Genomic DNA, 14719 nt, shown 5'->3' on the forward strand with positions numbered 1-14719 from the left:
GAGACGGTTGGAGGCGAAATTGTGGGCTGCGGAGGAGATATTGCGGCGGGCGGAGGGGCGGGATGATGGTGGTGGAGGTGCGAGGGAGGGTGCTTGGGTCTGAGTGCTAGGGGAGATCGGGTTTGGATTTTCTTGGGTAGGAGTCGTGTTCGAAGAGTAGGTTGTGGCGTGCGGGCTGCTGCTCCAGAGGGTGCGAGGAGAAGGGAGGCGGGCGGAGGTGGCGTAGCCTTCTTCCTGGGGATTTGGGGCCGAGTTGTGCAACGTTGGAGGGTTGAGTGGTTGAGCCCGTCTTCGATCTTGACGATTGGAGGAGAAAGACGCATGCTGATTTGAAGATAGGTTGATGGAGGTGGACGAACGCCGAGGTTTGGGCGGCGGGCCAGGGTTCTTAGGAGATGTTTTTGCGGGTGGAGGTGAGGTTGGAGAAGATGTTGTAACAGTAGATCTTTCATGGTTAGTAGACCGGATTTGTGTATTGGAGGTACTACGAAGAGATGAGGGTTTGGAGGGTCGAGCGGGTGGCGATCGAGGAGATGTCCCATCGTTTTGCCCCAATTCCTGCAAGTCTGCATAATTTGAGGATTCTCTTGGACTGTGAACTTGATCGTCTTGGTTGAAATCAATCAAGTCTCCCCCCGAATTTGGCCTTGGCTCAGCTCTGGCGCCTGTCTCGCGTGTCCGTGACAGAAGCGATGGACGAGCTTCAGGCGCATCTGATTGTGCCAAAACAGCTCCTCGTCGAGCATCATTCTCCGCCATCTGATGTCGTCCGCCTTGAGGACGACTGGGGGATTGGTCGAAAAACTCCCTCTTCTCGGCCGTGGTTACATCTCGTATGAAGACCGCCAATATCCGTCCAGGGTTCGCCATGACCACATCGGAGTACACTTCGAGATCTGCTTCGCCGCTGTCACCGACTAATATAAATTTACGATCCGGAAAGTCTCGCAGGATCTTGTCTAGGGAGCTTTTCTTTCGTTCTGCAGCTGGCTCGAATATCCCTTGCAGCATGCCAGAATACTGCTTCAAATGGAATGAGCCGGGAGGCAGTCCAGCGAGGGCAAAGTAGCTGCGCAACAGCGGGTATAGCTGCCAAGGTGAATTTGACACATAATGCAGCTGTACACCCAAAGCAGCAAGCCTAGAGTACCATTCTTTAACGCCCTTGATAGTCAGATCACCGAGCTCCCGAATAAAAGTATTATAAAAGATCTCCTTGGCTCCACCAGCGATAGCGGAATGCTTTATAGTGTCGTCAATATCACTGATCAAGCTCACGCCTCGGGACTCCACAATGGTGATCTTCTCCGTCACAGAGAGATTCTCCGACGCCAACACACGTATTGAGGTCGGCACAAAGTCCAGCGAGGCACGCAGGGTGAAGTGACCCGACTCGTTGGTGTTTACTGAACGGGACTGAGATGTCTGGTCGTTGAAAAAGAAGACTGTGATGGGCGCACCAGCCAGAGGAAGATGCATGAAGGGCCTTAGTCGGGCCATCAAAAGAGTATTGGCCCTAGCTAGTTCTTCTTTGGACATGTTTGCTGGTCGATTCCAAGAGTTCCGTTTCGCCAGTGATTTAATGGCAGGGTCATCGTACTCAGAGGCGAGAGAGGAATCTGTTTGTGCATGCCTGAGGTGACCGGGGTGTGGCTCATCTGAAGCTTCATGCTGGCTGACAGGCGAACTTGACCTTGTGCTGTACGGGCTTCCACCCTGAACATTCTTGGATGGATCCTGGCTGTAGCCTCCACGCCATGCAGCATCAGCCTCTCCTTCTCCTCTTTGTACGATGGATTGAGCTGCTTTTGCGGCTGCTTCTTCTTCGTGCCTGGCTGCTCGCTCCTCTAACCTCTCACGATGAAGAGAGTGCCGACTTGAATCTCGGCTACTATCTGGGCTTGGCGTTGGTGCTGGAATGCCACTCAGTCTCCTTGCTACTGCAATAACTAAGCGATTCTTGCGAGTGATAGCCCCTTGGTGTGGGGTGTAGATCCAGCCTCGCACATCGATGTCAACAATGGCATTATCATCTTCATATTGTTCCCACTGTCGCTTCCAATATTCTGCATCACCCGAACTTGCCGACTGAGCAATATCTTCATGGGCGCCAGGCTTGTCGTAGTGAGCTGTTTGGGGTCTTTTTGTGTGCTTTCGAGCATAGCTAGGGAAGAGGACCATTTCTTCATTCCCGCTACGCACGATCTCGACATCCGAAAATGCACCGGAAAGCCCCTGCTCATCCTCGAGATCGCTTTGTTCTCGTGACTGTGCCCATTGTGATTGATATGATTGTCGCAGCTCGTTGGCAGCTTTGAGGTATCCATAAACCTTCTTCCGCCTTGCTCCACGTTCCCTACTCTCCCCCAAGCCGGACGTTGCCACCGATGCAGTGGAGTCTACTTGTGCCATAGTTGTGCTACCCACATTTTCCGTACGCAGCCCGCTAAATAGCCGCTTCCGTCTTTTCTGCAGAAAAGGTATCAAGCCCCTCCCAGCGGCTCTTCGCTCTTTCTTCCTACGTTGTCGTTGGACGAGAAGACGCCAGATCCGTGACTGAGCTCGGACTTTATAGTAGGGTATCGTATCGTGGCGAAAATCAAGCAGTCGAGAACGTGCTCGCTGGTGTGTGTGCGGAAATAGATATCGCAGGAAGGAGAAGGTATTTCCGGTGGACCGTGGTAGTCGCCAGCGACTGAAAGCCGGCGGAGCCAGAATGGAGAAGAAGATCTTACAATTGATGGGAAAGGGAATCGATTCGAGCCCATGATAGAGATCTCTACCGCGACATTGAAATTACGTAGTATGGGTCGAGGTACTACTGATGTACTACGGTAGGAGGCATAAATAACGTTAGTTCGCCCTAGTAGCAACTTGTAAATGCCAAGATAGAACGCCACACATTCGCCTGATTAGGACTAGTGTATTCCGCTCAGAATCAAGTGTGCATTCTATTAGCACATCAATGACTGCCTGGCACCTTGCTAGCATTGATTCGAGTAGCTCTAGAAGGAGATAGCATGATAAACTCTATAGAATCCATAAAAATATATCAAAATTTGGCGAATCATGTAGAAAGAGATAGAATAATAGTAAAAGAGGCTGAACGCGTTGAATGTGTTGATCGTGTTGAACGTGTTGAATTCGTACAAGTGCAGCAGGGGTATCTGTAAGAGACGTGTTAAATGACAAAATTACTAGGGCGAACTAACATTATTTATGCCTCCTACCGTAGTAGTAGTTCAGGTGCCGGTGTGCTACCTATTTGGATTTAGTTCCGCCTGATCAGGGAGGGGTCTTGCAGTCCTGCCGCTTTATGAGGGGCGTTGCCAAGAGAAGCGTTAGGAAAAGAGGCGCTGCAGTGTCAACCTGCTTCACAAGAACATTTCTTGAAATATGTCAGCCATGCCTTGAATTAACTACACTATATCTCTCAATTACATCTCGCCGCATGTAGCCGGGCTTTCTGACAAGCACAGCACACCGTCTACATCAAGAAGATCATTTTCGATTTAAAATGCGTCTTCTGAACGTGGAAACGATGAAGCTGGAGGAATTTTCGGGCCATCAAGTCCCCAAGTATGCTATTCTGTCGCACTGCTAGGGAATAGGAGAGGTTAATTTTCAGGACATTCAGGATATTAATAGGTCCTAGTGGCAACTCATGCCTAGAGCAACAAAAATACGCTACGCTACTGCTGAGAGTAGCCGTTATGGCCTTAATTATGTCTGGATCGACACATGCTGCATTAATAAAAGCAGCAGTGCCGAACTTTCTAAAGCCATAAAATCTATGTACAGCTAGTACGAAAAATCCGAGATCTGCTTTGCCTACCTCAAGGACGTTCCTTCTATCTAAAGCTCTATCATAGGACTTAGGCACAGCAGATGATTTACTAGAGGATAGACGTTACAAGAACTGATTACTCCTGCGAAAATTAATTTCTATAGCAAGTCATAGATGTTCTTAAGAGACAAATTAGGGCTATCCAGCGCCCTATCAAGCATCACATCTATTCCCGAAGATATCTTAATAGATCCTTCCAGACGAAGCTTAGCTAGTGTGGCAAGAAAAATATCCTGGGCTGCGAGTAGACAGACAAGTCAGGTAAAAGACACAGCATATTCCCTCCTCGGTATATTCGAAGTAAATATGCTATTACTCTATAGTGAAGGGGGAAAGGCCTTTTTCTGGCTACAGGAAGAGATCATACAGGAGACGGATAATCAATCTCTCTTCGCTTAGGGCGTCACGGACAGACCTAACCGGTATTTAGAGTATTCAGACAGAGTCCTCACAGAAAGCCCAGCAGCATTTAAGGGGTCTGAAAATATTGTTCCCATCCGATATATAGCAGGACGACAGCCGTATTCAATGACGAACAAAGGTCTACGCATCGAACTCCCGCTATTGAATACAAGCCTTCCAGCCTACCCAGTTGCAGTGCTTGACTGCCAATTCGAGAATGACTTCTCTGGCTCTCTTGGAATTACTTTGCGAAAAACATCCAACTCCTCTGAGTTTACGAGGCATGCAAACTACGGAGTAGGAAAATACTTGCTAATGCACACAAGGAATGCTCCAGTTCGCACAATCTACATTGGCAAAAATTTAAGTCCACATCGACCAGAAGTATTGTGTTGCATAGTTCGGTCAGATCCAATCCAGGATCATGGATACCACATTGCCTAGGTGGCCCCAAGAAAGTTCTTGTGGAACAAAGACACTAGAACACTGCAGATGGTATTCCACGAGCATGACGATCAGGTAATTGGGGCAGCCTTCGAATTCGACAACCCTGAAGGGCATCTGAGAAACTTCATTATAATCATCGCATTTCGACGTGATAGCCCGTGGAATGATAAGAGACGCCCCTTGGTCAAGATTTTGGTCAAGCCAGCAGAAGTGATGCTGGAACAATTCTTTGAACAGTGTAGGGATTCTATCAAAGCATTACGTGACTTGCATGATTATGACCTGTTTCGAACACCTATTCCAAGAATCAAGGGTCTTCAATTCCAGGTGAGTGCAAAAGTTATCGAGGAAGAGGTTCTCAGCCAAACTGTTTGGGTTTTAGATGTCATAGGCAGGAGGGATCTGGCCACTAGGGCTAGTCCTGATTGGGCATAGCGCTGTTACCTTGCTATTTCTACTTCTCTCTCCTTCTTCGAGGCCTATCCTCAACCAAGTACTACCCTCAGATAGATGACCAATACGATCAGTTGCTAGGCATTGCGTCCTTAATCCTCCTCAGTCCTATAGCAGGCCTGACATTAGAACTCGATTTAGAGATTGTGGTTTGATAATAATAAGCGCTTTGCCTACTACGGTAGGAGGCATAATTGATCGTAGCACGGCGCTAGTAGCAGCTAGTTCGGATACAGCGCCACCTCAGTGTCTAGAAGCTTGTTAGACAATTATTGGTATCAATTGGCTACAGTAATACTGCTTAACCGTTCGAAGCTTAGCTGTCTCGTTTGGAGTCTGTTTTAGTGCAAATATACTAGCGCCGTGCTACGAATACTTATGCCAGGTACCGTAGTATATATTTTGAAAAAGAACTTTCCAAAAAACCCTCTTCCTCCCCCATTGATATACAGCACGTCCGTCTGTTTGGCTATAACTTACGGCGGACCGTTACGCTCAAGAGCTTAAATCATATTTTGAAAAGCTCCGCACAGAAATTCAGAATTCAGAACTCATCACAATCACTTCCTTGTCACTAAGAATTCTATATATGAGGTCAAAATTCAATTTGAGCTCTTGAGCGTGACAGTCCGCCGTAGGGGCCACATTAAATCTCTTGCGGCCTTTAAGTTCACGCACCCATTCAGGCCGGGCGATAAAAATGGCAGCTAAAAACCAAATGGTTAAAAGTGCAATGGGTGTCAAAAGCAGCGGCAACGGCCGCCGGAAAGAGCATTCAATGTCACCGAATCCAGAGTTGTGGCGTATTATTTAGGTGTCAGTCTTAACGTGCACAAACTTGCTTTTACTACTCGCTCTTCACACTTTCTTCTCATTCTCCTGTGGCAGCGCAAGGGTGAGTGTTAGTGTGCAACGGTGCCCGAAGAACAGACAGGCTCATCAGATCAATCGAAGATAAATTCCAGTCGAAGGTTTGCTGACCCTGCAATCGAGAGTGACGCAACAGGATCTCGACCTTTGCCCTCCCTATCCTTCTCCCCTTTTTCTTCTCCTTCTATTCTTCTTCCCTCTTAAGGTCCTCCATATCGTGAGCTCTCAAGCTTCCCTACCGTCATGTTAATCGCCTGCTTTCTCCTTTCTTTCTCGTTCTTACCAAGAAGAGACAGACACTACCCCGTGCAGCGCAAATTCGGAGGGCAACCCCCATTTCTGTACGCATAGGCCAGGCTGATATTAAACCTACACAACATCATTCTTGCCTGCACCGCGCTCAGAAGTACAGAAGTGTTTTGTCGGATCGGAGCCTGATAGCCAACCTAGAAACTAGCTTTCAATGTTTAAGAAGTGGCCTTCAAGCTCGTCCTAAAAGCCTGGGGTTGGCAAATCGCCACTGATACAGTCTTTTGTTCCAGCCAATAAGCAGAGATCTAACCTTGAATTGGACATTTATGCAACACGTGTGGCGCCTCTACGGCCTGAATGTCTACGGCCTAGCTGTCCACGAGCTGACTGTCCACGAGCTGGCTGTCCAGGAACTGGCTGTCCACGACCGGGCTGTCCAGGAGCGGGCTGTCCACGACCGGGCTGTCCAGGAGCGGGCTGTCCAGGGCTTGCAGCGCTTATGAGAACTCCCATTCGCCAATGAGCAGCATTCTCAGCTGCATCATCCTTTGGGGAACTGGAATGGTGCCATGGTCCCCGCGGAAAACGTTTACGATAATAACATTCCTGTCTATGCGCTTCACTTCTCCTGAGCCGAACCTCTTCAATCTGCACACCCTCCGGATCGTAAGGCACAACTGCCTGGTGTGGAGGTTTATCTGTTTCTAGCAACAGAGGTCCCTTGGGTGGTAGGCAGGCCCCTTGTCCTTCGAGAACGCGGCTCCAAGCGGTTTTCAACCGCATTTCTTCTTTTAGCGTTTCAACACCTAACCTTTCCCATTGTTTTCGTTGCTCCTCGACGAACGCTCGGAAATCCTTATCGTACCTGAGGCCATGCTCAAATAACTTCAGGTCATGGTCTGAGGCTATGTTTGTGGCTATTCTAAGCGGAGTTTCATATTTGTCGGCAGGGATACGTTGCACTGAGTAGTACCCATAGTGGCCTGGCTCTGTGTGTCAAACATAGTATCTGATCCTAGCGACATGGATGGACCTACCAGGTATTATATATTCCGAAAAGTCCCCGTTTAGGTCCACATGCGTATTCATGGTTTGAATGGATTTCTAGTTCAGGAAGGCCAAGTTTGTGGGGGTGATGGTAGCAAGAGAGTTTATTCGAAGCAAAATCAAACGGGCAAGGGAGAGATCCCAGATATCCAATATACCTTCCTACTTCTTCATACCTTCGGATCTCCATGCAAGTAATTGACATTTGAAACTGATCCGAACTGCTATCACGGCGCGTCTCAGGATTGCCGCAAGAGGAAGACTGCAACCTTACTGACTTTACTGACCTCAAACAGTGGAGCAGAAGTGTCAAACCTCACCATTCTCACTACAAAACCGCTGACGCGACAGAGATAGAGGGGCCCCCGCAACTCTCCAACTTTTCTGACAGGCGCAACCGTTTGTAACGCTTTGCGGGGAGGCAATCACCGAAACCGCTCCCGTATGCTAGCTAATCACTTACTCTAAGCGGAACATGTTCCCGGTACACGTTCATTGGCTGTCCAGCTCAACCCATGGAAGCATATCAGTATCAAATTATGGTTGAAATCACGCATAACGCTCCCCCTTTAAAATCATCTTGAGCTAGTTCTCCGACAGTCTATCTGTTTGGATTGGTGGGGAACGAAGACCGGATGGCCAGCCCCCGGAGCCCAAAATTAACTCAAGCCTCGAACGTATGTTCTCAGACGCAAAGCATCCCAACGCTTCGGACCGGATGACCATTGTTGCTACGTACCCCACAGTTCAACGTCGTCCGGGTCCGTGATCCCATCTTCGAAACAGCACAACTCTAATCTGGCCCAGGCCAGCAGGCCAACCGTCTCTACGACGTCCTCCTTCAGAATCCTGACCAGACGATCGCGCGATCTCACTATCACGCACATAATGGCTTCTTGTTATCCGCGCGATGGCTACGATGGTGCTGTAGAGAACGTCAGCTGAAGCCTAATTTGGCAATATTCCGCTGTAGCAGAATATCGCCGAACAAAGCCCTCATAAACCAGGAATAGAGCGAGTCTTGGATTGCAGCTTGCTGTTGCGGACTATCCACATGTCCGGTATTCGTCGAAGAAGAAGAAGTGTGAGGGCTGTAGACATAGATCCAGCTGATGAGTGGTTTGTGGGTTCCTTGGTAAGTGGCGTCAGGATCTCCTTGTAGGTCAGAGGGTGGGTGTTTCACTCGCACAGAAAAGGGCCGCAGCTTGGGCACGGATTGGAGTAGTCGTGTACTGTGAGTCAGGCACTGAAGCGGACTAGATGTGTTGTACTATGGCTTTGGAGAAGACGGTTTGATCCACAACTTTTCCATGCTGGATTTCTTAGTCGCTTTCTCGAAATCCGAAGGGAACAGTAGATTCGCTATGTATATATACATATATATCTCCATCATAATTTTCCTTCCAATTCGCCTTTTCCTTTGACAGCTCAGATTTTTGAAATTCTGTAATACCACAGAATCCACTAGCCAGCGTTCAATCGATGTTGGTCCATCCCTGTCGCTCATAATCCAATCGCCACCACTCAAACTGCCACAAAAGCCTGTCAGTCCAGTCCAGTTTCTTCCAATCTGGAGAATCCAGCCACTTGTAGAAGATAGCCATTATGTACTGTGCTCTCCAGCTCCAGAACTGTCTGTACAGGCTCTCTTCCCTCCATCCAAATGTGTATCTCCAGCCGCGAGCGCCCGATAGGGCATATTCGCGGCACCCTTGCTCCCCTTTACTGAAATAGTGAAGGACGCCCCGCTCGCAGAGCATCATGTTGACCTTGTGGGTGTTGAACAGCGTAAACGCGAGGAACCAGAATCCAACGTATGGAGATTTCATCAAGAGCTTGACAGTGCACACAGCGATCTCTCCGGATTCCGTCGTTATCATGAAGGCGGGAAGCGTCAAGCAAATCATGGCCGCAGCCGTTGCAAAAAATATCCATATGTTGATATTGCCGTTGCCGAATTGCTTCACGTTCATACCGAAAAAAGACGTTACAAAGCTAAGAGGGATGAAGATGAAAGCCAGCTTGGTTAGTCTTGCCACGCTTACGGCTGTTTCGGTTGACTTCCGTGCCTCCTGCAGCTGTGCGTTCAGCAGCTGCTCTCTTTGAAGTCGTTCGTAAAAACCCTCTGCCTCTTTCAGCTCATCTATGAGCACATATAGGTCTCCGATAGTTTTGTGGATCGGAGCTTCAGCTGGTCGGACTTCTCTGTCCTCCCCCTCCTTAAGCACATTCCTGATTGTGAGACGCATGTTATCCAGAAATCGAAGACGATGGCGGATTCGAGGAAGTAAGTCCTCGGGAGTATTGTGTATGAAAGTAGGACGAAACAACGAGAAGGGATCAATCTCCTTCCGAAATTCGACATAGTGTTCCTTTAAAAAGACTCGTATCAGAGGTGCGATATATTGCCGAAGATCCCTGTCTGCCATTCTCACGACCCCTGGATCCAAGGCAAGCAGGCAATCGATATATGTCCCAGTGATATAGTGAGCCTTCACTATCCGCTGTCTAGGAGGTTCTGAGAACGAAGGATGCATCCCGAAAGATGTAGCATAATATCGCCTGGGCGACCGAATCCAGATGACCACTGTTTCACGGATCAGAGACCTGGACTGCGAAGAACCACACCACCTCACCTGTAGCTTGTGAAATATTATTGTAACCAAACCCATCTCCAAAGAACATCGCAGAGGCATACTTCCGACTTTCGAGACCAAAATGAAGGCAGCGTCCTTGGGTCGGTTGCTCTGATGGTAAGAACGCATGAGGTTCGTAAGCCAGTCGCGATTTGTACTTATCATTATAGCTGTCCTCTTGCTGTAGACTCTCATGGTGGAAATGTTGCAGGAAAGCGAGCGGATCAATGCTAAGCAGTCTTCCTAACACTTCCACTACGCCACGGTCGATGGAAAGGCTTTCCCTGTAGCTGACAATGATTATCCTCGTGTTGACATCAGGTGAACGTTGTCCAAGAGCCTTCAAAAGGTTTTGAGCCCCAGTATAGGGAACCTGGCTCGAATGCAGACAGCCATCTTTGGAATCAATGACATCCACCTGGGTGTCGCTAGGGTTGCTGCCCTGATGTTCGAGGAAAACTTGCATCCATCGGAGCTCCGGCCAGGTTTTGACATTGGTGTCGAGGAAAGCGCGATACGACTGATACAAAAACCGTTCCTCGCATTTTCCTGATTGCTCTGTAGTTTCTGGAGAGTTTACTGTAGCATTTGTGGGCTTAGGGTTTTGTGAATCTTGCAAAACCTCAAGAGCGTGACCTGAGTTGTGATCCACCATGGATATGTCTTCTATTGAAGCTCCCGGGAGTAGGGTGTTCGGGTGCATAGGGACTTGGTGCCATACAGCGCCTATGCCATAGCTAGCGTTGCTGGTGGTAGCGCTGAGTTGCAAGCAGGCATGCAAACCGGCATTGGTTGACTATTGAGACATGTTCTGGCGTGTCAAGACATGAGAGGTAATGAATGGAGCCACATCTTTATCACTGCAGACACTCTTCATGAAAAGCAGTAAAACAGTTGCTGAAGACACAGCCTGGATGACAGAGATTTTCCTGTGTATAAAAGCACGCCAGGATCACCGATGCGAGCATATGTTCACCAATCTTGCCTAGTGTGACGACAAGGCAGAATCCGGAAGCCATCACTACTCTAGCAAGCTCGTGTCCGCGCAGCCTACCCACTAGAAGAGGGTAAAGGATGATTGACGGAGCTATGCGAAATTATCACCCGTCTGTATCCCAGCATTAAGGACCCTGGAGGGGGGCCTGCCTGGCATAACTATCGAAAGTGGCGTGAGTAACAGCAGAAGAAAATAGAGAGAAGGAGGGGGGGCATCTGGTTTGGCAGAAACTGGCGCTGCGAGACGGGAGGTGCAATGCGGCCTTGCTTTCTCAATGTGAGGCTTGGTTGAAGCCACTCGCTCTCTGTATGTACTAGTACTTTGTCATGACGGATTGGTTAATTGTGGCTTGAAGCAAGGGGCTTAGCTCATCGTTCCACACTTTGGGTAAAGTTGAGCTCTGGGACTGCCTTGTTATTGCCCTTGCAACCTGAGTGCTTCGGCCCGATGGGCCCGCAGCCCAGGGCCGAAGGGCCCTATGACAGATTTCCTTGGCCGCCTGGATATATTCTCGGCGTCAGAACGACTACTACTTAGTAGGATACTTTAGACAGTCACCCGTCTGCAGTAATCTCATCATTTAGTCAACGATTAATCTTCAAGATTGCCTTGGAATTGTCGCAGCTTTTGCAGCTTGACTCTTATTTGCTGATCCTAGTAATTAGCAGAGGACGAGCCTGAATTGCGGCAGCTCTGACAGAACTTGGCACAGAAGAGATGCGAATCCAAGGCAGGGAAAAAAATTAGCAGCAATACATCAGGAGCTTTTGGAGAGACAATTATGGGCCATGGGACTTAGAGCGTTGATCATATCTAGCTATGGCTTTTTCACAGCTGTGATTGACTGGCATCTAACAGCCAGTGAACCTAGCAGGCGTTGCGCGAAGATCATTCAGTGCACCGGTTTGGTTTGATATGGGCAGTCAGAGTAACGAATTCGTCATAACAGCCACCGTGGATGCAGACGCAGGTTCCAAAATAATCTGGGTTGCCCTCAAAACAATTGACAGCGGCTGTCGACCCACATGTTTTACGAGGATGACTTCTTTGCGTCTTTCTTCTTCAGCATCTCCTCCTCCTCTTGCTGAATCTCTGCATCTATCTTGGCACCCTTGCTCGGCTCATTGCCATGAGACTTGGCCTAGAACGAAGCCCCGAGTCAGTGTTGGGCAAACGAGAGAACAAGGGAGGAAATGTTATCGGCAGCACTCAATGAAGATACGCACAGGTAAAGTAGGGTCCTTTTCAACCTGCTTCTTCTGAAGGTCTTTCTCTTCTTCCTCATGCTCTCTTTTCTCTTCGCGAGCGAGTCTGTTCGCTATACTTCGTTCATCCTCTGACAGAATCATATTTCAGTATAAATGAGATTCACCAAGAAGGACTTGAATCGCGTACTTGAATCGTTGGGGTTGTGGCTGTGCGGCTTTCCCTCATGATATCGATCTCGCTTTTGTTCCTCAGAATCAGGAGGGTTACGTTGGTCCCCGTCTTCATACACACCTCGATTGCCGACGTTGGACGTGCCCGACATGTTGAAGATGTGATGTATGAATGATTGTAAATTATGATGAAGTTTTGGGAGGATTGCAACGGAGCAAGGAATGTCTAGGAGTAAATCACAGAAATATCCCGCAGTACTTAACGACTTTAGACGATGACGTCAATTCTTCAGGAACAAATGCTTGGCAGCTTGCTCTCTTGGCATCACTTTACCCCTTGACGATCTCGACTTACGGCATCCTTCTCCTTCAAGGTGCCAGCGACCTCTTACAGAAGAACAGGTGACATCACTTGTCATTGCTGACTACTTCTATGTTTAAGATACTGTTCCCGGGTACACCTAAACTCCACGCTAGTATCAATAATGAGCCCAATCTGAATATCTCACTCCATTTCTATGGTCCCTGGAGGTTTGCTGGTCACGTCGTAAAGGACCCGCACCACACCATTTACCTCGTTGACGATCCTCCTGCTCACTCTCTTTAGAAATTGACCATCGAATGGATACCAATCCGCCGTCATGAAATCAATAGTTTCAACAGCCCGCAGAGCAATGACTTGATCATGTACTCGCTTGTCACCCATTACTCCAACCGCTTTGACAGGCAACAATGCTGCGAATGCTTGGCTGATCTTCCGATACAAGCCCGCAGCTTGAATCTCGTCGATGAATATCTTGTCCGCTTCACGTGCAATACGGACCTGTTCAGGAGTAACTTCACCGAGGATGCGGATTGCGATTCCAGGGCCAGGAAATGGATGACGCCACACCAGATCTTCAGGTATGCCCAGATTGGTACCTAGAGCACGAACTTCGTCTTTGAATAACTCTCGTAATGGTTCGATGAGTTTCAGATGCATCCCCTCAAGCAGACCACCGACGTTGTGATGTGTCTTGATAGTGGCACTTGGACCTTTGAAGGATACACTTTCGATCACATCTGGATAAAGGGTGCCTTGTAGTAACCATTCTATATCTCCTGCTTGAGGTGTATTGGCTGCCGCCTTGGCGATCTCCTTTGCTTGATTCTGAAAGACCTCAATGAAGGTATTGCCAATGATTTTGCGCTTCTTCTCCGGGTCTGAAATCCCCTTTAGCCTTCCCAGGAACAGATCGCTGGCATCAATTACTGTCAAGTTGATACCAAGATGCTGTGTCAGGGTTTCTTTGACGGTTCTGGCTTCATCTAGACGCATGACGCCATTGTCAACGAGGACAGCATGGAAACGATCGCCAATAGCTTCTTGCATCAATTTCGCGGCAACAGTAGAATCGACGCCGCCGCTCACAGCGCCAATTACCTGGCCCTTCTTGCCAACCATCACCCGAATACGCTCGATTTCCTTGTCAACAAACTTCTCCATTGTCCAATCTGGACGAGCCTTGCAGATCTCGATAGCAAAATTGGAGATTACCTGTTTGCCTTTAGGTGTATGAGTGACTTCTGGGTGGAATTGAATGCCAAAATAAGGCTTGGATGTGCTTGCAATACCGGCGAATGGGGCGTTCGAAGTTGAAGCGATAGGATGAAAGTTGTCTGGCAGTTTCGACAGCTTGTCACCATGAGACATCCACACCTCCATCTCCTTTTCCATTCCCTTGAACAGTCGGTCAATGTGCTCTTCTGATTCAGAATGTCTCTCAATTGTGAGATATGCGTGACCATATTCGTGTTTCTCGCCAGCCAGCACATTCTTTCCATGGTGCCATGCCAGCTCTTGCAGACCATAACATATGCCCAGTATCGGTACACCAAGCTCAAAGAGAGCTGGGTCAACGTGAGGCGCATTGGCTTCGTAAACCGAATAAGGCCCGCCCGAGAGGATTACACCTTTGGGTTTGAAAGGCAGTTCGGCGATCTTTTGGGTACATGGTAACATCTCAGAGTATACATTGAGTTCTCGTAGTCGGCGAGTAATTAGGTGTGAATATTGGGAGCTTGATTCCAATGAGTAGTCTGTGACTGAGGGGAGAGATGATCACTCACCCAAAGTCAAGGACAAGAATTGTATCAAAGCTCTGACGAGGCTCATTGACTACATCGCCATTTGTTGCCATGCTTACTCGACTTCGAGGGTCTTCAATTGGAACAAATAATTGGTGGTTGTTCAAAAATTATCCCAGAAAGTGTCGCGGGGTTGTTGCGGACAGAATGCGGGGAGCTCAGAAGATATTTTGGTCTCCATTGGGAGGTGAAGAGATGCTTTGACTGCTCGCTACCGTGGGCCCACGTATGGTCACCTGTATGAACTTCCCGCGTGATTACA

At 48.5% G+C, this 14719-nt stretch overlaps 4 protein-coding genes across 4 annotated transcripts in view; all 4 read right to left on the reverse strand.

Annotated features, from left to right (window-relative positions):
- The window catches only part of EPUS_02041 (uncharacterized protein), a gene marked incomplete at both ends in the record, with an annotated part of 4242 nt that extends 1830 nt beyond the window's left edge, over positions 1–2412 (reverse strand). The window contains one exon of the mRNA XM_007801873.1: positions 6–2412. Within this exon, the coding sequence (XP_007800064.1) occupies positions 6–2412 (2407 nt within the window). The remainder of the gene's footprint in view (positions 1–5) is intronic.
- Positions 2413–8793: 6381 nt separating this feature from the next.
- Positions 8794–10609, reverse strand: EPUS_02042 (uncharacterized protein; the record flags this gene model as incomplete). Its single annotated transcript, XM_007801874.1, has 2 exons — positions 8794–9905; positions 9955–10609. 2 exons carry the CDS (start codon positions 10607–10609, stop codon positions 8794–8796), a joined length of 1767 nt encoding a protein of 588 aa, XP_007800065.1.
- Positions 10610–11981: 1372 nt separating this feature from the next.
- EPUS_02043 (uncharacterized protein) lies at positions 11982–12482 on the reverse strand (the record flags this gene model as incomplete). Its single annotated transcript, XM_007801875.1, has 3 exons — positions 11982–12092; positions 12178–12287; positions 12347–12482. The coding sequence occupies 3 exons, from the start codon at positions 12480–12482 to the stop codon at positions 11982–11984; spliced, it is 357 nt and encodes a 118-aa protein (XP_007800066.1).
- Positions 12483–12835: 353 nt separating this feature from the next.
- EPUS_02044 (GMP synthase) lies at positions 12836–14332 on the reverse strand (the record flags this gene model as incomplete). Its single annotated transcript, XM_007801876.1, has 1 exon — positions 12836–14332. One exon carries the CDS (start codon positions 14330–14332, stop codon positions 12836–12838), a length of 1497 nt encoding a protein of 498 aa, XP_007800067.1.
- Positions 14333–14719: the final 387 nt, after the last annotated feature.

This window comes from Endocarpon pusillum (assembly GCF_000464535.1).
Source record: "Endocarpon pusillum Z07020 unplaced genomic scaffold scaffold1372, whole genome shotgun sequence".
NCBI lineage: Eukaryota > Fungi > Ascomycota > Eurotiomycetes > Verrucariales > Verrucariaceae > Endocarpon > Endocarpon pusillum.